The sequence below is a fragment of the Oncorhynchus nerka genome, linkage group LG22 (assembly GCF_034236695.1).
Source record: "Oncorhynchus nerka isolate Pitt River linkage group LG22, Oner_Uvic_2.0, whole genome shotgun sequence".
In the NCBI taxonomy this organism is placed as follows: domain Eukaryota; kingdom Metazoa; phylum Chordata; class Actinopteri; order Salmoniformes; family Salmonidae; genus Oncorhynchus; species Oncorhynchus nerka.
Genome location: NC_088417.1, coordinates 48901420 through 48925362, shown reverse-complemented (window position 1 = coordinate 48925362; position 23943 = coordinate 48901420). Strand labels below are relative to the sequence as shown.

General features: G+C 44.6%; 1 protein-coding gene across 1 annotated transcript in view; it reads right to left on the bottom strand.

Moving 5' to 3' along the window:
• The window catches only part of jade2 (jade family PHD finger 2), a 149493-nt gene that overhangs the window by 92426 nt on the left and 33124 nt on the right, over window positions 1–23943 (bottom strand). Inside the window, exon 4 of the mRNA XM_029627126.2 lies at window positions 11847–12004. Coding sequence (XP_029482986.1) covers window positions 11847–12004 — 158 coding nt within the window. The remainder of the gene's footprint in view (window positions 1–11846; window positions 12005–23943) is intronic.

Below are 23943 nucleotides of genomic sequence, written 5' to 3'. Positions count from 1 at the left end.
AGACAGGGCACGTCGCAGGGTAGACTGGAAACAACAGAAGACATCTAGAGAGCCACAAGCCCAGGGCAATCTGCGGTCCCAGCCAGGCGTCGTGGGCTGTGTTTAAGCCCTCAAAAAAAAAAAAAACTGCTAGCTTGATAGGCAGCTAGGCTAGCTGCTACGCCAAGCAGCTCCTCAGATCGGCAGGATCACTGGACAGATAGTGGCGGTCCCAGCAACTGATGCCAACCGCTTTGCGGTTGTTAGCTAGCAAGTAACCAAACTAGGTAGCTAGCAAGTAACCAAACTTTTTCAATAGACTTTCAAAACAACAAACTCTCCCTTGTTCCGCATTCAACAGCGAGTGACGCAAGGTGAAGGGAGACAAGGAAGAGGAATTGATGCCACTTTCAGACCATAGAGCTGCAACAACTCAAGGAAGGCTGCTGTGTGGCACGCGTTTTGTCTGTCTGGGCTGTGGTTCAGTCCTTCACTTCATTTCTCTGAGAGGAAGGTGTCATTTTAACCACTACCGTCATTGCCTTTCCTCTGTCATCCCTCGCCCTCTAATCTATCTCCCTTTATCCAAAGACTCAGCGAGGCGGGTCGGTCGCTTAGAACAAGGTCATCCAAAACAAAGTAGTGGACAACGCAGCAAAACGAAGAAACAAGACTACGCCACCTCAGAGAAAAAAAGAGAAAAAACACCACCAAACCTTGAGTGAAGGAGGAGAGGAGAATGGGAGGATGGAGGAGAAGAGAATAAAGAGAAGAGAAGGCGAGGCTAAACGAAACACTGCAAAGCAGTGCATGGTAGTGTTGGGTGGCTGGTTCTTTAAAAGAGAGAGCTGAGACGTTGGGGTCTGCTGGGTAACACAGTCCTCGTAAACAGCATTTACTCTCCTTAACCTCTTCAACCTATGGGGGCGCTGTGTCATTATTGGATAAAAAGACGTGCCCGTTTTAAGCGCAATATTTTGTCACGAAAAGATGCTCGACTATGCATGGAATTGACAGCCTTGGAAAGACAAAACTCTGACGTCTCCAAAACTGCAAAGATATTATCTGTGAGTGCCCCAGAACTAATGCAACAGGCGATACCAAGATGAAGTTTCATACAGGAAATGCCCCAGATTCTGAAGGCGCTGTGTTCCAATGTCTCCTTATATGGCTGTGAATGCGCCAGGAATGAGCCTGCGCTTTCTGTCTATTCCCTGAGGTGTCTGCAGCATTGTGACGTGTTTGTAGGCATATCATTGGAAGATTGACCATAAGAGACTACATTTACCTGGTGTCCCGCCCGGTGTCCTGTGTGCGTAATCTGTAGGTCCATGAGCGTTCCATTTCTTCAGAAGAGAAAGTAAACTGCCACGATGGATTTTATCGTCGATAGATATGTGAAAAACACCTCGAGGAATTGATTCTAAACATCGGTTTGCCATGTTTCAGGCTCTGATCAGGCTCTGATCAGGCCCTACACCCAAACAAGGGCACTGCGTTCATCCACCTCTGGCCTGCTCGCCTCCCTACCACTGAGGAAGTACAGTTCCCGCTCAGCCCAGTCAAAACTGTTCGCTGCTCTGGCCCCCCAATGGTGGAACAAACTCCCTCACGACGCCAGGACAGCGGAGTCAATCACCACCTTCCGGAGACACCTGAAACCCCACCTCTTTAAGGAATACCTAGGATAGGATAAAGTAATCCTTCTCCCCCCCCTTAAAAGACCTAGATGCACTATTGTAAAGTGGCTGTTCCACTGGATGTCATAAGGTGAAAGCACCAATTTGTAAGTCGCTCTGGATAAGAGCGTCTGCTAAATGACTTAAATGTAAATGTAAATGTTTCTGTCGATATTATGGAGTTAATTTGGAAAAAAGTTTGCGGTTTAATGACTTTTTTTCTTTTTTTTTCTTACCCAAACGTGATGAACAAAACGGAGCGATTAGTCGACACAAATAATATTTTTTGTAAAATCTAACAGTCCTCATTGAAAACATCTGAAGTTCTTCAAAGGTAAATGATTTTATTTGAATTCTTTTCTGGTTTTTGTGGAAAATGTTGCATGCTGAAATAGAGGCATAATCCTATGCTAGGCCAATACTAATACTGTTACACAAATGCTTGTTTAGCTATGGTTCAAAAGCATATTTTGAAAATCTGAGATGACAGTGTTGTTAACAAAAGGCTAAGCTTGAGAGCAAATAGATTCATTTCATTTCATTTGCGATTTTCATGAATAGTTAACGTTGTGTTATGCTAAAGAGCTTGCGGATAGATTTACACAATCCTGGATACAGGGTTTTTTTCGTAGCTAAACGTGACGCAGAAAACGGAGAGATTTGTCCTAAACAAATAATCTTTCAGGAAAAACTGAACATTTGCTATCTGAGAGTCTCCTCATTGAAAACATCCGAAGTTCTTCAAAGGTAAATTATTTTATTTGAATGCTTTTTCTGGTTTTTGTGAAAATGTTGCCTGCTGAATGCTAATGCTAAATGCTACGCTAAATGCTACGTTAGCTATCAATACTGTTACACAAATGCTTGTTTTGCAATGGTTGAGAAGCATATTTTGAAAATCTGAGATGACAGTGTTGTTAACAAAAGGCTAAGTTTGAGAGCAAATAGATTCATTTCATTTAATTTGCGATTTTCATGAATAGTTAACGTTGCGTTATGGTAATGAGCTTGAGGCTGTAGTCACGATACCGGATCCGGGATGGCTCGACGCAAGAAGTTAAAGCGGGGAGGCAAGAGTGACTGGCCAGGGTGCTTTGGCATCCCTGATGAGGTCATTAAAGAGAATGGCTTCCCGTTGACAGCTATGTTTTGCTGGATGAGGAAGTGTAGGGAGTGGGTGAGATTTTTTCAGTATAGAAAAAGTATGTGAACCCTTTGGAATTACCTGGATGTCTGCATAAATTTGACATCAAATTTGATCTGATCTTCATCTAAGTCACAACAATAGACAAACTCAGTGTTAACTAATAACACAAATTATTGTATTTGTCTTGTCTATTGAATACATTATTTAAACATTCACAGTGTAGGTTGGGAAAAGTATGTGAACCCCTAGGCTACTGACTTTTCCATTGAAGTCAGGAGTCAGCTAACCTGGAGTCCAATCAATGAGACAAGATTGGAGATGTTGGTTAGAGCTGCCTTGCCCTATAAAAGATCCCTCACAAAATGTGAGTTTGCTATTCACAAGAACCATGCCTCAAACAAAATAGTTTTCAGAAGACCTAAGATTAAGAATTGTTGCCTTGCATAAATCTGGAAAAGGTTACAAAAGTATTTCTAAGATAAAGTCCACAGTAAGACAAATTGTCTATAAATGGAGAAATTTCAGCCCTGTTGCTACTCTCCCTAGGAGTGGCCGTCCTGCAAAGATGACTGCAAGAGCACAGCGCAGAATGCTCAATGAGGTTAAGAAGAATCCTATAGTGTCAGCAAAAGACTTGCGAACATCTCTGTTGACGAGTCTACAATACGTAAAACACTAAACAAGAAGAATGGTGTTCATGGGAGGACACGGAAGAAGCCACTGCTGTCCAAAAAAAACATTGCTGCACGTTTGAAGTTTGCAAAAGAGCACCTGGATGTTCCACGCCGCTACTGTGAAAATATTCTGTGGATAGATGAAACTAAAGTCGAGTTGTTTGGAAGGAACACACAACACTATATGTGGAGAAAAAAAGGCACAGCACACCAACATCAAAACCTCGTCCCAACTGTAAAGTATGGTGGAGGGAGCATCATGGTTTGGGGCTGCTTTGCTGCCTCAGGTCCTAGACAGCTGCTCTCAGACAGAAAAATGAATTCCCAAGTTTATCAAGACATTTTGCAGGAGAATGTAAGCATATCGGTCTGTCAATTGAAGCTCAACAGAAGCCAGGTGATGCAACAGGACAACAACCCAAAAGACAGAAGTAAATCAACAACAGAAAGGCTTCAATAGAAGAAAATATGCCTTTGGAGTGGCCCAGTCAGTCCTGACCTCAACTGGATTGAGGTCATGCCACAGGATCTCAAGAGAGCGGTTCGCACCAGACATCCCAAGAATATTGTGGAAACTAAACAGTTTTGTAAAGAGTAATGGTCCAAAATTCCTCCTGACCGTTATGCAGGTCTGATCCACAACTACAGAAAACATTTGGTTGAGGTTTCTGCTACCAAAGGAGGGTCAACCTGTTATTAAATCCAAAGGTTCACATACTTTTTCCAACCTGCACTGTGAATACAGTGTGTTCAATAAAGACATGAAAAATCACAATTGTTCGTGTGTTATTAGTTTAGTTTAAGTGTGTGTCTATTGTTGTGGCTTAATGTCTTCAAATTGTATGACTAATTTATGTAGAAATCCAGGTAATTCCAACAGGTTCACATACTTTTTCCTCCCACTGTAAGTGTTGTATTTCCAGTATGCCTAAGTCTAAACCAGGGGAGAAGGACTGCACCCTCTTACTGAAGCCAATCAGTTCCAGGCCGACCGCGGTACTGCAGGCACTGTAGGATCCCCCATTATAGTGAAAAGGAAAATGGCAATCTTAGTGTAAATCAAACTTTTTTTCTCATATGCACGATATGTGCATGTGCAACACCCCCCACGCTTCCTTGTAAACAAGCAAAGCTAAAGATAGATAGCTAGCTTGCCCAACTAGACTAAAACTGTGGGGAGAAATACTCAGATGGAGCTTTCTGAAAAGGAGATGGAGAGACGACACTGCCACATAGTAATGACCAGCTTAGAGATTTCATTAAAACAGGACTAAATTGGAGCATTTTCGAGCCTTCGTGCGAGAGGGAAGATGGATTGGCGATCTCGCCAACGGGCTCTGGAGAAAAGTCTAATTTACCAGCTAGCTAGTTCTAGTCTTCAAAAAGCTCGGAAAACAACCTCAAATTCTGACAGTCGTCTTCCGGCTAAAGACTTTAGTGGACGGATGACAAAACCCGCAAAGCAACAGGGTCTCAGAGCAGTGTGTGGTGGAAGACAAGCGCGCTATACGTGAGGGTGCATGCGACCACGTCTTCTGAAGTCCGGAGAGATGTGTTGGGGAAGCCTGGGAGAGATGTGTTGGGGAAGCCTGGGAGAGATGTGTTGGCCTCAATCCTATACAACTCCAAAATCGTCAGAATCGTTGTGGATGAAGTTCATATGACCTACATATGGTATATGCACAATGACCTAGAACTGTACATCAAAGGTATAGAACAGCACTGCGATGGATACATGTAATGTCGGAATGGAAAGTATAGTGATGACATACTATTGAATGATTGAAAGTTTTCTATTTCTACAAACGTAATAACCCTTTGCCTTGATGACAGCTTTGCACACTCTTGGCATTCTCTCAACCAGCTTCACCTGGAATGCTTTTCCAACAGTCTAGAAGGAGTTCCCACAAAGAATGCCAAGAGTGTGCAAAGCTGTCATCAAGGCAAAGGGTGGATACTTTGAAGAATCTCAAATATAAAATATATTTTGATTTGTTTAATACTTTTTTGGTTACTACATGATTCCATGTGTTATTTCATAGTTTTGATGTCGTCACTATTATTCTACAATGTAGAAAATAGTAAAAAAATAAAGAAAAACCCTGGAATGAGTAGGTGTGTCCAAACTTGACTGGTACTGTATATCTCTTTGTTATGTGTGGGAATACTTTGGAACAGATGTACAACATTTTAAATCACTTGGCGCCGGCTACCACGAAAATGGTGAATAGGGGGTTCAAATAAATAAAAAAAATTGCTTGGAGCTGGTCGAGCCCCGGTACACACAATTTTTCAGATGTTGCCCTACTGGAGTTACACAGTATTGTTGAAACGTACATCTATGAGCTACTTGCTATGGGCGTCACTGCCATTAATGTCACGACTGACATTTGGACCAACGACGTCAGCCCCATAAGTATGCTGAGTCTGACCACACAGTGGGTTGACGAGGATTTTGTACTGAGGAAAGCCGTATTGTTCCAGAATGTGCTGGTTCTCATACCGCTGCCATTTCAAAAGGCTTTTGAGAACATGTTTGAAACTTGGAAACTTGAACACACTCCTGGCGCCGTTTGAACAACAGACTGGATGTGATATCCTCCGTCGTGGAATTGAAACGCTCAACAAAACTGCCGACACAGACCGTGGGGTTAAAACTTACAAAAGTACTTGAGGCTGTGAACAAGTGAGCCGGTGACATTCTCTCTGAGCCTCTTTACTGTGTCGCCACCAGGCTCGATGCTAGGTACAAGGACTGCTACTTCAATGCAGACACAAGGTTAACGTGAAATGTTCCATACGCAGCTGGACAAGATGGAAACGGACACAGCAACAGTGCGCACCGAGGAAGAAAGGCCACGGACAGACAGACAGAGCTGAAACTTTACTGCTTGACATGTGTGATGAAATCCTGGTTGAGAATGAAACGACTAAACAAATGAACAACGAAACAGCACAGCAAGTAGGTGAAAGAAATAGGTTTAGATGACATTTAACTGGTAATGGGGATACACGTAAATGGAAACAAAAACAAAAAGTTTTGGGGGTCGGTGGTGTGGTATGTGTGTGTGTGTGTGTGTGTGTGTGTGTGTGTGTGTGTGTGTGTGTGTGTGAGACCTTTATTTAACTAGGCAAGTCAGTTCAGAACAAATTCTTTATTACAATGATGGCCTACCCCGGTCAAACTCTGACAACGCTAGGCTAATTGTGCGCCGCCATATGGCACTCCCAATCACGAACGGGTGTGATACAGCCTGGATTCGAACCAGGGACTGTAGTGACGCCTCTTGCACTGAGATGCAGTGCCTTAGACCGCTGCGTCCATGTGTGACTATTTAACTGTACTAGAATGCTTAAAAAGCCTCAAAAAATGTAAAATATCATTTTTTGGGGGGCTAGGAAAATATTGGCGCATCCCTAGGTGAGACAGTTGTATAGGCTTTGTCCGTTTCGCTAACACCCGCTGTGGATTTACATTTACATTTAAGTCATTTAGCAGACGCTCTTATCCAGAGCGACTTACAAATTGGTGCGTTCACCTTAAGACATCCAGTGGAACAGCCACTTTACAATAGTGCATCTAAATCTTTTAAGGGGGGTGAGAAGGATTACTTTATCCTATCCTAGGTATTCCTGAAAGAGGTGGGGTTTCAGGTGTCTCCGGAAGGTGGTGATTGACTCCGCTGTCCTGGCGTCGTGAGGGATTGATTGGTTTGCTAGCTAGCATGTGTGTAGTGTGTACTTCTGAGCATGTGTCTCCTAGTCTCCTTCTCCCTACCAGAGATGTTCAAAAAAAGGAAAAGGCTGCTGAACCAACAGTCTCCTGGTCCCTGATGAGCAGGAAATAGCGTCATTTGTGAGAAGGAGTGGGAAGTGAGTGAGGATGAGTCACCCAGGCGAAACAGCGCAGAGATTGTGTCCCAAAGAGTACCCTATTCCCTTTATAGGGCCCATAGGGGTCTGGTCAAAAGCAGTGCACTATATAGGGAATAGGTTGATATTTGGGACACAGACTCTGAAGGTCCTGCTGCCACCTGCACAGCCCGCAGTGGCCACAGCTATTGGCATGAGGGGCCCCTCACCAAACCACAAAGAAAAACACCACAGAGACATGTACCACAGGGCAGCAGCGGAACTGATAACAACGGAGCTGCCTGTTGTTTCATGTGGGATGATCAACAACTAGAGCTTTCCCCCTAAAGCGGTCTGTATGTCTGAGGTGGCAGGGTGCACAACACGTGATACATACATGTAGACAAGAGGCACAATGAGCTCACATAGAAACACACATGTAGGCACAGGAGAGAGGGCAGGCAGATGGGAGTTCGTAGGGAACCCTTTAATGCCCCAGATGTTGCTCAGCCCACGATGCATAGCACACAGCTTTAATCCGTCACACGTGTCCAACCACAAGTACTGGTGTGGAGGGTGAGTGTGTATGTCTGTAGGGTGGATTCATAGCTGTGGCATGCACACTGCTTTTGGTGGGAAGACTGCGTTTCCTTGCAAAGAGATCCAGCTGCACCACCCAAGGGAGAAATAACACACACACCCGCAACTAAACGCACAAACACATACAACCCAAGGGATCACTACTGTAAAACACACACACACACACAAGCACCCCCCCACACACACACACAAACTGGGGACAGTTTATACACACACATACATCCTTTGGAGAATGTTGTGCTTTAGGATGTAATACAAATGACTTAATAGCCTACTTTCAGTGATCTATGTGCTTACGATTCCAAGCCCAGCTCGCATGGATTCCATCTCCCGTTTTACTAAACCAGTCTTCAACTCAATAGGTGGTGTACCACTACAGCGAGGTCTATCTATCCACTGATGGGTTACTGGCGCATAGAAAAGGTGACCAGAGAATCCAAACCTGAGCATATTTACCTTCGTATTGCTTAAAATGATCCCTTATTTTCAGTGCATAGGGGGTAGGGGCAAGGGGTGGATGTGGGATTGAGCCAGAGCTCACCAAGCCATAGATAAGACAATGAAAGGAGAGGGCATCCCTGTGACATTGTTAACAGGAGAGTATAGGCCTAGAAGTGATGACGCCCCTCCATCCAGCCACCCTGGTGAGAGAGCTTACAACAGCATGACTGGACTCTAACAAAGCCTGGTCTGCACAGCAGCTCTGGAGAACAGGAGAAATACTATTCAAAACTACTTCTAATACTTTAGCGGGGCTTGATTGAACTTCCTGACGCATATGGACCCCACCCCCGGCACTCCAGGCTGACTAAAGCAAACAAACTATTTTGAAAGTTTTCAAATAGTATTGAACCCAGGTTTGCTCTGGAAACTGCAGGCCTGCCGGCCCAGGCACTGGGATTAGACAGACAGCAGGCAGGCTGCGGTCAGAGTAACCATTACCAAGCCAAGCAGAGTCAGGACAGAGAGCAGCAAGCCAAGCTCAGTCAATCCTGAACCCAGTGACCCAGGCCAGGCAGAACTAGTCAGTTTGGTAATGATGTGGTACAGAACAGTGGGTTCTTAAAACCTCCTTGACCCATGCTCATCCTTGGCCGAAAGCCTGTCTCTTTATAATGTCAATCATCATCATTGAAGGAGTTCGGGGAGTTTCCAGTTGTTGAAGTGGACATAAAATAGTGTACTGTGACTTCAAGCCTGGTCTGCTGGGAAAGGATGCTGCCTTGAGCTGATCAAAGGCTCTGGCCACAGTTAGTGCACTACACCGAATAGGGTGCCATTTGGGATGTAGCCTAGGACTGAGAGGAGGTTGCTCCCTGGGGAAGCAATGCTCGTTTCCTAGGCCAAGGCCCTGCTCCTCGGCTCTCTTGACCTCTGAACCCCAAACGTATTTTATCTCCCCACTGAGCCACCAAGTCATGCACTCGCTCGCCCTTTTTCTCAGCTACTGTTTGGTTTTCCTCTCCTCTTCCCCTCAGGCCAAACCAAAAGTCTTTCGAAGTATGATGGTTTCCAGTTCGCCGCCACCACAGTCAACAGAATAAAACCATTTTTGCCTTTGCTGCTGCTGCGTCAAGCCTTTTCTTATTAGGAGAAAAGAAGGTTCTCGTACATGTAATGATTTCTTTCCCTGCGTTTCAATGGGGACTGAGGCTAAAGATACCGTGCCAATTCGTCATTCTCTGTCTGCCGAATGAGACTGTTATGCAACGGCTAATTACTTCCACTTGGCCAAGGGAGTGGGGGGGGGGGGGGGGGGGGTCTCTCTCGCTCTTTGAAAAGGAGCACAAACACAGGGACCGAGCCATCTCGGTCTTTCTCTTCGACCATTAAGTGTTTATCGGAAACCACGACGGCACAGTGAGCTCGTACAGACCCGAGCGAGGGCCGCACAGTGGACGAGAAGGAGGACTGCGAGCCCGAGAGAGAGGCTAGCTGAGACCGACAGGCCCTGCAGCTTTTCCTTTCCACAATGTTTGGAAGATGTCATTATTTTTAAGTGCAGTCAACTCACTTATTATCTACCTTCAACCCTCTAGCCCTGCATCTCCCCACATTCTAAATCAATCAATCAATGCAAGCACATGCTAATTTGTGAATCTATCCATCCATTTACCTAGTTAGCCTTATCTGTTTCTCTCCTAATTTGTACCTTTTTTAATTCATTTTTATTTAACTATGTAAGTCCGTTTAGAACAAATTCTTATTTACAATGATGGGAACAGTGGGTTAACTGCCTTGTTCAGGGGCAGAAATACCGTTTTTTACCTTGTCAGCTCGGGGATTCCATCCTTTCGGTTACTGGCCCAACGCTCTAACCACTAGGCTATCTATCCAGCTCTACACACAGCTTATCTATCCAATCCATCTTTGCACATTGTGTTTCCTGCATGAGCAGACAGAGAGTAAAGCACTGAGGTTTGTTGGTGTTTCCCTGTGACCCAGTCCCTTTGGTGTGACTTCTCTACACCCCACTTTACCTCTGCCTCACTCCGTGTGTCTCTGTGTAGGTGTGTGTCTCCGCATGAGTGTGTGTGTGCGCCCCAGTCTCCCATCCTCCCTCTGGGAGATGAATAAGCCTACAACCCAGTCTGTGTAGTCCCTCCCATCTGACGAACTCCGACCAACATCTCCGTGTTCCCAGATCCTATGAACCCTGGACGGTGTGTGATCCTATGAACCCTGGACGGTGTGTGATCCTATGAACCCTGGACGGTGTGTGATCCTATGAACCCTGGACGGTGTGTGATCCTATGAACCCTGGACGGTGTGTGATCCTATGAACCCTGGACGGTGTGTGATCCTATGAACCCTGGACGGTGTGTGATCCTATGAACCCTGGACGGTGTGTGATCCTATGAACCCTGGACGGTGTGTGATCCTATGAACCCTGGACGGTGTGTGATCCTATGAACCCTGGACGGTGTGTGATCCTATGAACCCTGGTTGGTGTGTGATCCTATGAACCCTGGTTGGTGTGTGATCCTATGAACCCTGGACACTGAGCAGCACTTAAGGGCCCCACTACAAACCCTTTCTCACAATGCAGCTGACCTGACCCCTAGAACACATGGTGCTGCTGTGATCACTTCCAGTAAAACCTGTCAAATGTGTGAGGTGGGGAATGGGGCATGTGTGTGTGTGTGTGGGGGGGGTCTGTGTCTGTGGGAGATGGTGAAGCTAAGCACACAGGTCTGTGTGTGTGTGTGTGGTCTGTCTGTGGGAGATGGTGAAGCTAAGCACACAGGTCTGTGTGTGTGTGTGTGTGTGTGTGTGTCCTCTCAGAGCAGTGAAAGCATTCAAACAGTAGGGCCCTAAAAACGTGGACGGAATCACAAGAATGGAATTCAACAATATTCAAAACATGTATTGAACTTAGTGGGGAATAAACTAAATGAAGTGAATATTTCTTTAAAATTTGCCCAAGTCTATCATAAGACACGAACAGAATGTGATTCGTGATTCTTGCAACTTTCTGAATAGGCAAACGGGCAGCTGGCACTTTGTGTCGTCATCAACAATGAGGCTCATGAAAAATATTCTGGTAGATGGAAAGGCGTTCCCAAAAACCTTCTCAATTAAATGTGACATACAAAGTAGCCTCAGCTTACCTTGCAGAATGATATGATTATTTGCATCCAGTGGCTAGTTTTGTTTTGCAAACTCTACCATCACATGTGCGTTACAAAAACAATCACTAAACAACAGCCTCTTGCTAGGTGTGCAATGGAATTCGTCTCACATTTTACCTAAAGCTCAAAAGTAGTCTCCTGATGTGTTTAAAGCATTGTTAATCTATTGAAATTTGTTGGGGGGGATTTTGAAAGCGAAAACCTAACAAAACAGAACCCTGGAATAACATAATGGAATCAGGTGATTTTAATAGAGCCCTCAAACAGTAAGCATCCTCCCTACCTGACGACAGGTTCTGGGATGGCGTCTACGCTGGCGGGGACCTGGACCCCCTTCTCCCACTCCTGTCTCCAGGGGTCAGACAGCACGTAAAAGTCATCAGGGCCCAGCTGGGCCGAGTCTGGCAGCTTCATGGCCGTGATGAAGTCCGTCCGGAACACCTGACCAGAAACACACACAGACAGAGGAGAGTTTCAGTCATACGGACACCATTCACAACGCAAAGCGAGAGCGTTTGAGTCAAATGATTATGATAACAATCATTTGCATCTGTATAGCAGTTTGAATTTGAGAAAACATGACAGGTTTCAGGCTAAAAACATTGCAACCTAAACATTACCATCACTCAGGCTGGGTGGGGGGGGGGGGCAGTTTAGGGTGATATTGTGAGCACAAAAAAAGACGCAATGACATCACTTGGCGAACTAAGTATTGTCGAGAGGGGAGTAGAGTAGCAAAGGTGAAAGAGTGATTAGTGTTTGAGATTGGTTCCGTTTCGGTTTGTTTAAAAAACATTTTTAAAGGAAATTACAGAAAATATTTTACAGCTTTTTAATGGAAATTTCAAAGCCAAAAATAGTGAACAGTCAATTGCCAAAACATTGAAAATATTCCATTGTCTCTGTCAGGTTCACATTGGGTAGACATCAATAGAAAATTGGAAATGACTATGAAATCAAATATTTGTGAATATCACTTATTTGATTACTGTATTATTTTTCATTATCGCATCTCTGCTCAGTCAGTAGCAGTCTGTCAGCCAGACCATCTAACGTCATCTCTGTGCTCCCCATACTGTACTGTCTTTAGTCATCCTATTTAGCTAGTCTGCCTAAATAGCCTACGCTGCAGATCTGTCTGAATCATTTGACTAGTTCTTCAAAGTAGATAAGGCATACTTTCACAAACCTTCTCTAGCCCTCTCCTCATTGTGTTGTGTACATTCCTCTTTCATGCGGTCCGTATGTAACCTAACGTAGCAGGTGTAAGTGTGTCCATCTCTGTCCGAGCCGGAAAGAGAAGGCACAATGGATTGTCATTGTAGTTCATTATCTTGTTTCTGCTCTGAACTAGGTTGATTAGTTGCTTAATGAAAATTACATCTCCCTTCAAACCAGTATCCCACATAGTTCTAGACTTAATTTCTCTCATGAATGATTCGATTTCGCTCTAGAGAGAAACAGTTTAAGTAACTGAATCGACATCAGTCAATTAGTTGTTTAATAACCAAAAAACTATTTCTTCAGTTAATCGCTCAGCACTACTTTTGACCAGGGCCCTATGGATAGTGCACTATAAAGGGAATAGGGTGCCATTTGAGGAAAAAGCTTCACGTTGTATGAAAGGGCAGTCCTTTAGACTTATATTGTAAGAACAAAACAAGACGAAGTCACATGGCGATCACTGTTGTACTGTTGCAGGTGGCAGTGGTGTTGATATCCGGTAGCCCAGGTCAAATAACCGCTACAACTAACGCTAGTCTGTGTATGAAAAGCCTACATAAAACGGGCGATTTCAATTTCAACATCCGACAAAAGGCCACCGGCAGACCAACAACTTTGTCAGATTTCATAGGAAATATGAAAGAAAAGAAAGAGCTGGGCCTCAGGATGCTCTGTGCCTCAGAGCCCGGTGTGAGGCGAGGTTCTGTGTCCCAAATGGCACCCTATTCCCTTTACAGTGCACTACCCATAGGGCCCTGGTCAAAAGTAGTGCTAAAGTAGTGCTAAAGTAGTGCTAAAAAAAAGAGATTAAGGTCCCATTTGGGATGAACCCAGTGAGTCTCAAGCCTGTGCCCTGGCGGGGGCCTGCGGAGCAACACTGGTGTGATCAGTCCCATAAGAGGCACTGATCCCCAAACCTACACCAACCTTCCTCAAGGACATCAGGCACGGGCCCACCATGCCATGCAGAGCATTATCCAACCAGGCTGGCAGATGAGCTTTGACACCCACTTCATTATACACGTTATCATTCCTTAAGAAGCCCCTGCTTATCCCCTGCTTTACTAGTTAGCTGCCTATACCTATCCCTTCCTACATCCTTACTTCCCTCCCTCCCTTCATCTTCCCTCCCTCTCTCCGTTATCCTCCATTCCTCTGCTGATGCTCTCACTAGCACATAGATATAACATGCATAGGTATTTTCTCCTTACTTCAGAAACAGGGGGAGGGATACTGGGAGTTGATAAACAGAGGGAGGGAGGATAAGTGTCTCAGAGCGGGAGCGAGCGAGTTGAAAGACAGCTGAAAGAGAGACTGGAGAAAGCAAAATGAAGAGGAAGGGAGTAGATAGAGAGGGAGTAATGGTTAGGTCACAGGGGAGTTGACCTTTATGACCGGAGGGCAGGAAGGATACATTTCTCTGGTTGAGTCCCAAGTGGCCCCCTATTCCCTTTTTAGTGCACAGCTTTTGATCGGGGCCCATAGGGCTCTAGTCAAAAGGTAGTGCACTATACGGGAAAAAGGTGCCATTTGGGATGCAAGCCTTTATCTAGAAGAGCGCTTTCTCTTCCTGAGATTAATGTGGAGAAGCTGAGAAAGCGAACGCAGCAGCCCCAGTAAGTGCTAGGCTGTATATGAAAAGGCCATATGTAAAACCCAGGCAGACAGCCGGGTGAAAGTCGCCTTGGTCGACCAGGGTGTCTGCCAGCGCAAATAAATAATGCAATGTAGCGAGTGTGTGTGAGACAGTGTGTGGGGGACGGAAAGTGTGTGTGTGGGACAGAGAGAGCAAAGAGAAAGTGTGTGTGTGTGTGTGTGAGAGATGTGTGTATGTGTGTGTCTCAGACAGTGAGCCGAGGCCAAGATGAACCCTCCCCTTCAGCAGAGCAGAACTGGGGGAGGACAGTCAGGATGATCTCCTGTTCACTCTCCAACACCCAGCAGGAGAGGGTGTGTCAGTGATTCATTTTTACTGCCGTGTTTATACAACCCAACCACAGCTAATTAATGTCAGGGAAACAGAATTACAAGGTCCCTGGTTTTAATGTCCACTCCTCTCCCTCCCCCTTTACCCCATCCATCTCTCATTTCACCCCACCCCTCACCCTCCCTCCCCATTTGCCCCACATCTCTACTTCCACCCCCGTTTCCTCTCTTTCCCCTCTCCCTTTATTCCCCTTTCTTATATCAAACAGTGTGTTGTGGAAATCAAATAATGTTATTGGTCACATACACGTGATTAGCAGATGTTATTGCGGGTGTTGCGAAATGCTTGTGTTCCTAGCTCCAACAGTGCAGTAATATCTAACAAGTAATATCTAACAAAGTACAACATATACCCAATACACACAGCTAAGTAGGAATGAATTAAGACTATACACATATGGACGAGCGATGTCAGAGCGGAGCAGGCTAAGATACAGTATAATAGTATAGAATACAGTATATACATATGAGATGATGTATGTGTGTTTAGTGTTGAGGATGAGCGACTCCCAGGCAGGGGCTTGTCAAGCGGCTATGATAATGATGACAGGAGGACAGTGTCGTTCCCAGCACTCGTCCTGTACACAGCAGTAACAGTCAGGGATAGGGCACCTCAATGACCTACAGCTACTTACATCAGCATCATCAGGTAAAAACACACACACACACCTCTCTGTAGCGGAGTGAGGATGTAAACCCAGGATGGATATGAGTTATGTTTTGTAGCGAGCAGGGTTCTCATTACCTCCAATCTAGTGCTTAAGTGATGACATGGGGAAGGAGGGGATGACAGGCCGAGAGGGATTACAAATCACACTACACAGAGAGAAAGAGATCTGCAGAGCAGGAACACTGTTCACCTCAGTAATGTAAATCTGCCTCACTGCAACAGGAATGTGTGCAGGTTTGACTGACTCACCTGGTCTCGCTCACCTTTATAATCATCTACATTAAGAAGGTAGATGTGAATTGAGAATAGTGACGGTATGGAATGGGAAAGTGGCTAAATGCACACCTGACCAAGCCGCACCAAGATGGAAGGATGTGTCCCCAATGGCACCCTATGTAATGCACTACTTTTGTAGCCTGGTCCCATATCGGTGTGCTTTTACCTACTCCATAGTCATTGTCAAGCCAAACCATTTTTTTTGCATTACAAGTCCATAAAGAGTTGTCAAGAGAGCAGAAACAGACTGGAGAACACTATCTGCAGAAACATACGCATACTTGAATGAAAAGCGACACGCAAACTGGCCTCTCTCGAAGCTGAGATCCACGAAAGGTGACTGGCCATTCCCAGGCGCATTTTGTTATTGTTTTGAGGAAATTTGCATTTGTGGTAAAAGAATAAGTAGTATTTTTTTATTTTTTATTAAAAAAATTAATATATATATTTACACTTTTTAAATCAGGCCTAATACAGTAATTATGACAACTTCCAGAGGATGGCCTCCAACCTATCTTGCCGCATGAACCGAATCTAGTACTGAAAGCATAAGCTACAGCTAGCTAGCACTGCAGTGCATACAATGTGGTAAGTAACAATGTGGTGAGTAGTAGACTCAATAGATAGATGATAGTTGAACAGTTTAACAAATGGATTTCTTTAAAAAATGAAGGCAAAGTAAGAGAGCGAGAAAGAGCTAGCTACGTATATTTTGTTGTATTTTTAGCTATTGAATGCAACTAGCTAGTTTAGCCTACTTAAAACACCTGGCTCAAACAGACAGGGACGCTATGTTAGCTAGCTGGCTAAGGTTATCCAACACAAACTCTTCCAAGTCAAGCTAAGCTTTCGGATGTATTAATTTATTGCCACCGGGGCCCGCCGGTGTAACTGCTAAACTGCTTGCTGACTGTACACTGTACTGCATGATTGCAATGCGTTTACAAACTAGTTTGTTCTAGTAGTTATGTCTGCTATGACATTAGTGAATATGGTGGCAACGATGTAGGCTGTGTATGTAGCAGTTAGCGGATATGAAATGAAGGTATGCCTTGGAAAGGTTTTTCACCTGGTCACAGACAGCTGATGTGTTGTGCACTGAAGTCCACAAGCGAAGGGAAAAAGGTGAGAGGGGGAGAGCGTGTAGATGCGAGAAGAAATTATACAACAAACAAAATTATCATGCTATGAAAGTGAACTGTGTTTGCATGTGATCAGAGGTGTATTCATTCTGCCAATTGTGTTAAAATGTTTCTTAAAAACAGAAGCAAACGTAACAGGGAGAAACATACTTTTGTAAATATAGTGTATGTGGACACTAGAGGTCGACCGATTATGATTATTGGAGGACAAAAAAAGCCGGTACCGATTAAATCGGACAATTTTTTACATGTATTTGTGGTAATTGTCATTTTAACAATACTGAATGAACACTTATTTTAACTTAATTAAATACATCAATAAAATCAATTTAGCCTCAAATAAATAATGAAACATGTTCAATTTGGTTTAAATAATGCAAAAACAAAGAAATTAAAAGTGCAATATGTGCTATGTAAGAAAGCTAACGTTTAAGTTCCTTGCTCAGAACATGAGAACATATGAAAGCTGGTGGTTCCTTTTAACATGAGTCTTCAATATTCCCAGGTAAGAACTTTTAGGTTGTAGTAATTATAGTAATTTTAGGACTATTTCTCTCAATACCATTTCTATTTCATATACCTTTGACTATTGGATGTTCTTATAGGCACTTTTGTATTGCCAGTGTAACAGTATAGCTTCCGTCCCTCTCCTCGCTCCTATCTGGGCTCGAACCAGGAACACAACGACAACAGCCACCCTCGAAGCAGCGTTACCCATGCAGAGCAAGGGGAACAACCACTCCAAGTCTCAGAGCGAGTGACGTTTGAAACGCTATTAGTACGCACCCCGCTAACATCACATCGTTACACCAGCCTAATCTTGGGAGTTGATAGGCTTGAAGTCATAAACAGCAGAGCTGCTGGCAAAACGCACGGCTTATGAGCCTGCTGGTGCCTACCATCGCTCAGTCAGACTGCTCTATCAAATCATAGACTTAATTATAACATAAACACACAGAAATACGAGCCTTAGGTCATTAATGTGGTCAAATCCGGAAACTATCATCTTGAAAACAAGACGTTTATTCTTTCAGTGAAATACGGAACCGTTCAGTATTTTATCTAACGGGTGGCATCCCCAAGTCTAAATATTCTTGTTACATTGCACAACCTTCAATGTATGTCATAATTACGTAAAATTCTGGCAAATTAGTTCGCAATGAGCCAGGCTGCCCAAACTGTTGCAAATACCCTGAATCTGCATGCAATGAACGCTAGAGAAGTGACACAATTTCACCTGGTTAATATTGCCTGCTAACCTGGATTTCTTTTGGCTAAATATGCAGGTTTAAAAATATATACTTCTGTGTATTGATTTTAAGAAAGGCATTGGTGTTTATGGTTAGGTACACGTTGGAGCAACGAGTCCTTTTTCGCGAATGTGCACTGCATCGATTATATGCAATACACGCTAGATAAACTAGGAATATCATCAACCATGTGTAGTTATAACCAGTGATTATGATTGATTAAGTTGAATGCTAGCTAACAACTTACCTTGGCTTCTTACTGCATTCGCGTAACAGGCGGGCTCCTCGTGAGGCAGGTGGTTAGAGCTTTGGGCTAGTTAACCGTAAGGTTGCAAGATTGAGTCACTGAGCTGACAAGGTGAAAATCTGTCATTCTGCCCCTGAACGAGGCAGTTAACCCACTGTTCCTAGGCTGTCATTGAAAATAAGAATGTGTTCATAACCGACTTGCCTAGTTAAATAAAGATTAAATAAAGGTGTAAAAAAAAATATATATATTTTTTTTTATCTGCGTCCAATATGACCGATTTCCAATTATGAAAACCGGCCCTAATTAAAATCGGCCATTACGATTAATCGGTCGACCTCTAGTGGACACCCATTCAAATTAGTGGATTTGGCTATTTCAGCCACAGCCGTTGCTGACAGGTGTATGAAATAGAGCACACAGTCATGCAATCTCCACAGACAAACATTGGCAGTACAATGGACTTACTGAAGAGCTCAGTGACTTTCAACGTGGCACCAACATAGGATGCCACCTTTCCAACAAGTCAGTTTATAAAATGTCAGCCCTATTAGAGCTGCCCCGGTCAACTGTAAGTGCTGTTATTGTGAAGTAGTTCCAAGTACGTCTTGGAACAACAACGGCTCAGCCTCGAAGTGGTAGGCCACACAAGCTCACAGAGCGGGACCGCCGAGTGAAGCATGTAGCATGTAGCGTGTAAAAATCGTCTCTCCTCAGTTGCAACACTCACTACAGAATGCCAAACTGCCACTGGAACCAACATCAGCACAAGAACTGTTAGTCGGGAGCTTCACGAAATGAGTTTCCATGGCAGAGCAGCCAAGCCTAAGATCACAATGCACAATGTCAAGCGTCGGCTGGAGTGGTGTAAAACTTGCCGCCATTGGACTCTGGAGCAGTGGAAACGCATTCTCTGGAGTGATGAATCACGCTTCACCATCTGGCAGTCCGATGTACAAATCTGGGTTTGGTAAATGCCAGAACACTACCTCCTCCAATGCATAGTGCCTGCTGTAAAGTTTGGTGGAGGAGAAATAATGCTCTGGGCTAACCCCCTTAGTTCCAGTAAAAGGACATTTTAACGCTACAGCATACAATGACATTCTAGATGATTATGTGTGTTCAACTTTGTGGAAACAGTTTGGGGAAGACCCTTTCCTGTTTCTGCATGACAATACCCTTGGGCACAAAGCGAGGTCCATACAGAAATGGTTTGTCGAGATCGGTGTGGAAGAACTTGACTGGCCTGCATAGAGCTCTGACCTCAACCCCATCGAACACCTTTGGGATGAATTGGAACGCCGACTGCGAGCCAAGCCTAATCGCCCAGCATCAGTGCCCGACCTCACGAATGCTGTTGTGGTTGAATGGAAGCAAGTCCCCGCAGCAATGCTCCAACATCTAGTGGAAAGCCTTCCCAGAAGAGAGGAGGCTGTTATAGCAGCAAAAGGGAGACCAACTCCATATTAATGCCCATGATTCTGGAATGAGACATTGGACGTACAGGTGTTCACATACTGAATTTGTCCAATAGAAAACTCTCGTTTAACTGTTGGACTAATGATTACACCCTAGATCAATTATACTGAAGAATAAAATGAACTCAACATGCAACAATTTCAAAGATTTGACTGAGTTACAGAAATCAGTCAATCTAAATAAATTCATTAGGCCCAAATCTATTAATTTCAAATGCCTGGGAAGGGGCGCAGTCATGGGTGGGCCTATGACTGTGCCCTCATCGGCCCATCCACCTGGGAGCCAGGCTCAGCCAATCAGAACTTGTTTTTTTCCCCCCACAAAAGGACTTTATTGCAGACACAAATACTCATGTCACCTTGATTACTTGAATTGTTCTCTCGACCTGTGCACCTACGTTGTAAACTTTCATTCATAGGCTAGGTTGTGGCAACCTCATGATGGGGATAGGGAACATTTGAGTATCATGTAGTAGCCTAAACCTATCGATGTTACATTGAACTGGGTGAATGGAATATGAATGACAGTCATCCAATATGCTGTAATAGAAGGCCGTGCTCATTTAAAAAAAAAAAAAACATTCTCCTGCCTTATCTTAAACGTCACCAACCACCAATGAAAGTGATGAGCATGAAACTGCTGCTGTTACAGTGCTGCTGCCCGCATCAAGTCTCAAGGCCATTTAGGATGAGAAAAAAAAAAAAAAAAAAAAACGACTTAAGTAGAGCGAAAAACAAAACTTACAACTTCAACGGATTTAACTGAATTCTGAAAAGTGTCGTACATTTCAAAAAGGCTCATGTTGACTTAAGGCTACACTACAGGAGGCTGGAGAGCGAGGGAGACGCAGAGAAAGAGAGACACACAGAGAGTTCAAGAGAAGACAGGCTATGTGCACACTGCCCACAAAATGAGGTGGAAACTGAGCTGCACTTCCTGCCAAATGTATGACCATAGAGCCACATATTTCCATCAGATTACACAGATTCACAAAGAATTAAAAAACAAACCCAATTTTGATAAACTTCCATATCTACTGGGTGAAATACTACAGTGTGCCATCACAGCAGCAAGATGTGTGACCCTGTTGCCACAAGAAAAGGGCACCCTTTTGCACTTTACCTATTCGCACATCGTTAAAACACTGTTTGACATGACATTTGAAATGCCTTTATTCTTTTGGAACTTCTGTGAGTGTAATGTTTACTGTACATTTGTTTATTTCACTTTTGTTTATTATCTACTTCACAATGTTAACATACGTTTCCCATGCCAAAAAAGCCCTTCAATTGAGTGAGTGAGCAACAACAACAAATTAGCACTAGGAGCCATGACTACCTCCTTCAGCGTCATGACAGATGTCCGCGGCTAATTTTAGCGCCCGCGTGGCTTTAATGATTGGTGCTTTTGACGGTCTGGAGGAGTTTAGGGTGGGGGGGTGTGTCTCACCATTTACACTCACCACATTAGCCTAGTGACTCACGGCCCAGTGAGAGAGAGAGGCACAGCAGGGAGAGGCACAGCAGGGGTCATGAACCACACTGGAGATGAATTTAACACCTCCCCAACCAACCACACACACACACACACACACACACCCCTTTCCTCTATTCCACACACACACACACACACACCTCACAGACACACTTCAAGAGCGTTCCTCCATCCCCCATCTCTCAGCTGAATCCAGACAGGTCTGTCAACAAGGTTGGGCACCTTCACCTCCACACCAGTCTCAATGCCAAACTCTACACCAGTCTAAACCAGGCTGGCACAATGCTGCTGCCATCTGCCAAAACACACCAGACTGGCCGTCTACAGACAGAAACCTGCTTCCCAAATGGCCCCCTATTCCACGTGTAGTACAAAACATTTGACCAGGGCCGATAGGGCTTTGATCAAAAGTAGAGCACTATAGAGAGAAGAGGTTGCCATCTGGGACGCATCCAATGGGGTCCAAACCGTGAGCGGCTGGCCACTACTCCCCAGCCGACTCAGACCAAACTACACAGCAGCATCTCCACAGACCACATCAGCACCAGGCATCTCCCCTCTCCTCACTGGAACTACACATGAAGCCATTACATCCGCTACAAGACCATGGTGCTTGCCTACGGAGCTGTGAGGGGAACGGCACCTCAGTACCTCCAGGCTCTGATCAGGCCCTACACCCAAACAAGGGCACTGCGTTCATCCACCTCTGGCCTGCTCGCCTCCCTACCACTGAGGAAGTACAGTTCCCGCGCAGCCCAGTCAAAACTGTTCGCTGCTCTGGCCCCCCCAATGGTGGAACAAACTCCCTCACGACGCCAGGACAGCGGAGTCAATCACCACCTTCCGGAGACACCTGAAACCCCACCTCTTTCAGGAATACCTAGGATAGGATAAAGTAATCCTTCTCACCCCCCTTAAAAGATTTAGATGCACTATTGTAAAGTGGCTGTTCCACTGGATGTCTTAAGGTGAACGCACCAATTTGTAAGTCGCTCTGGATAAGAGCGTCTGCTAAATGACTTAAATGTAAATGTAAATGTACTTCGAGACCAAGAGAGATCATGAATAGGATGGTTGTGGACAAGGCACCGTCTTTTTAGTCTCCTTCACCCCTTCTGTCCTGCATGCACCTTCCCACTCGCAGACACCGAGCCCCTCCCCCTGACACTCAACAACGACAAAATATAACTGCTTGTTGTTGGGGAAGAGGTTGAGAATGACTATTTGCATTTGAGGTTTGGGATAACAGAAAATAAAGAAAAAACACACACACACACACACACACACACACACACACACACACACAGACACAGTGGGGCAAAAAAGTATTTAGTCAGCCACCATTTGTGCAAGTTCTTCCACTTAAAAAGATGAGAGGCCTGTAAAGAGCTGTCAAAGGACACCAGAAACAAAATTGTAGACCTGCACCAGGCTAGGAAGACTGAATCTGCACTAGGTAAGCAGCTTGGTTTGAAGAAATCAACTGTGGGAGCAATTATTAGGAAATGGAAAAAATACAAGACCACTGATAATCTCCCTCGATCTGGGGCTCCACGCAAGATCGCACCCTGTGGGGTCAAAATGATCACAAGAACGGTGAGCAAAAATCCCAGAACCACACGGGGGGACCTAGTGAATGACCTGCAGAGAGCTGGAACCAAAGTAACAAAGCCACATACACATGGTTAGCAGATGTTAATGCGAGTGTAGCGAAATGCTTGTGCTTCTAGTTCCGACAATGCAGTGATAACCAACAAGTAATCTAACTAACAATTCCAAAACTACTGTCTTATACCCAGTGTAAGGGGATAAGGAATATGTACATAAGGATATATGAATGAGTGATGGTACAGAGCAGCATACAGTAGATGGTATCGAGTACAGTATATACATATGAGATGAGTATGTAGACAAAGTAAACAAAGTGGCATAGTTAAAGTGGCTAGTGATACATGTATTACATAAGGATGCAGTCGATGATGTAGAGTACAGTATATACGTATGCATATGAGATGAATAATAGGGTAAGTAACATTATATAAGGTAGCATTGTTTAAAGTGGCTAGTGATATATTTACATCATTTCCCATCAATTCCCATTATTAAAGTGGCTGGAGTTGGGTCAGTGTCAATGACAGTGTGTTGGCAGCAGCCACTCAATGTTAGTGGTGGCTGTTTAACAGTCTGATGGCCTTGAGATAGAAGCTGTTTTTCAGTCTCTCGGTCCCAGCTTTGATGCACCTGTACTGACCTCGCCTTCTGGATGATAGCGGGGTGAACAGGCAGTGGCTCGGGTGGTTGATGTCCTTGATGATCTTTATGGCCTTCCTGTAACATCGGGTGGTGTAGGTGTCCTGGAGGGCAGGTAGTTTGCCCCCGGTGATGCGTTGTGCAGACCTCACTACCCTCTGGAGAGCCTTACGGTTGAGGGCGGAGCAGTTGCCGTACCAGGCGGTGATACAGCCCGCCAGGATGCTCTCGATTGTGCATCTGTAGAAGTTTGTGAGTGCTTTTGGTGACAAGCCGAATTTCTTCAGCCTCCTGAGGTTGAAGAGGCGCTGCTGCGCCTTCTTCACGACGCTGTCAGTGTGAGTGGACCAATTCAGTTTGTC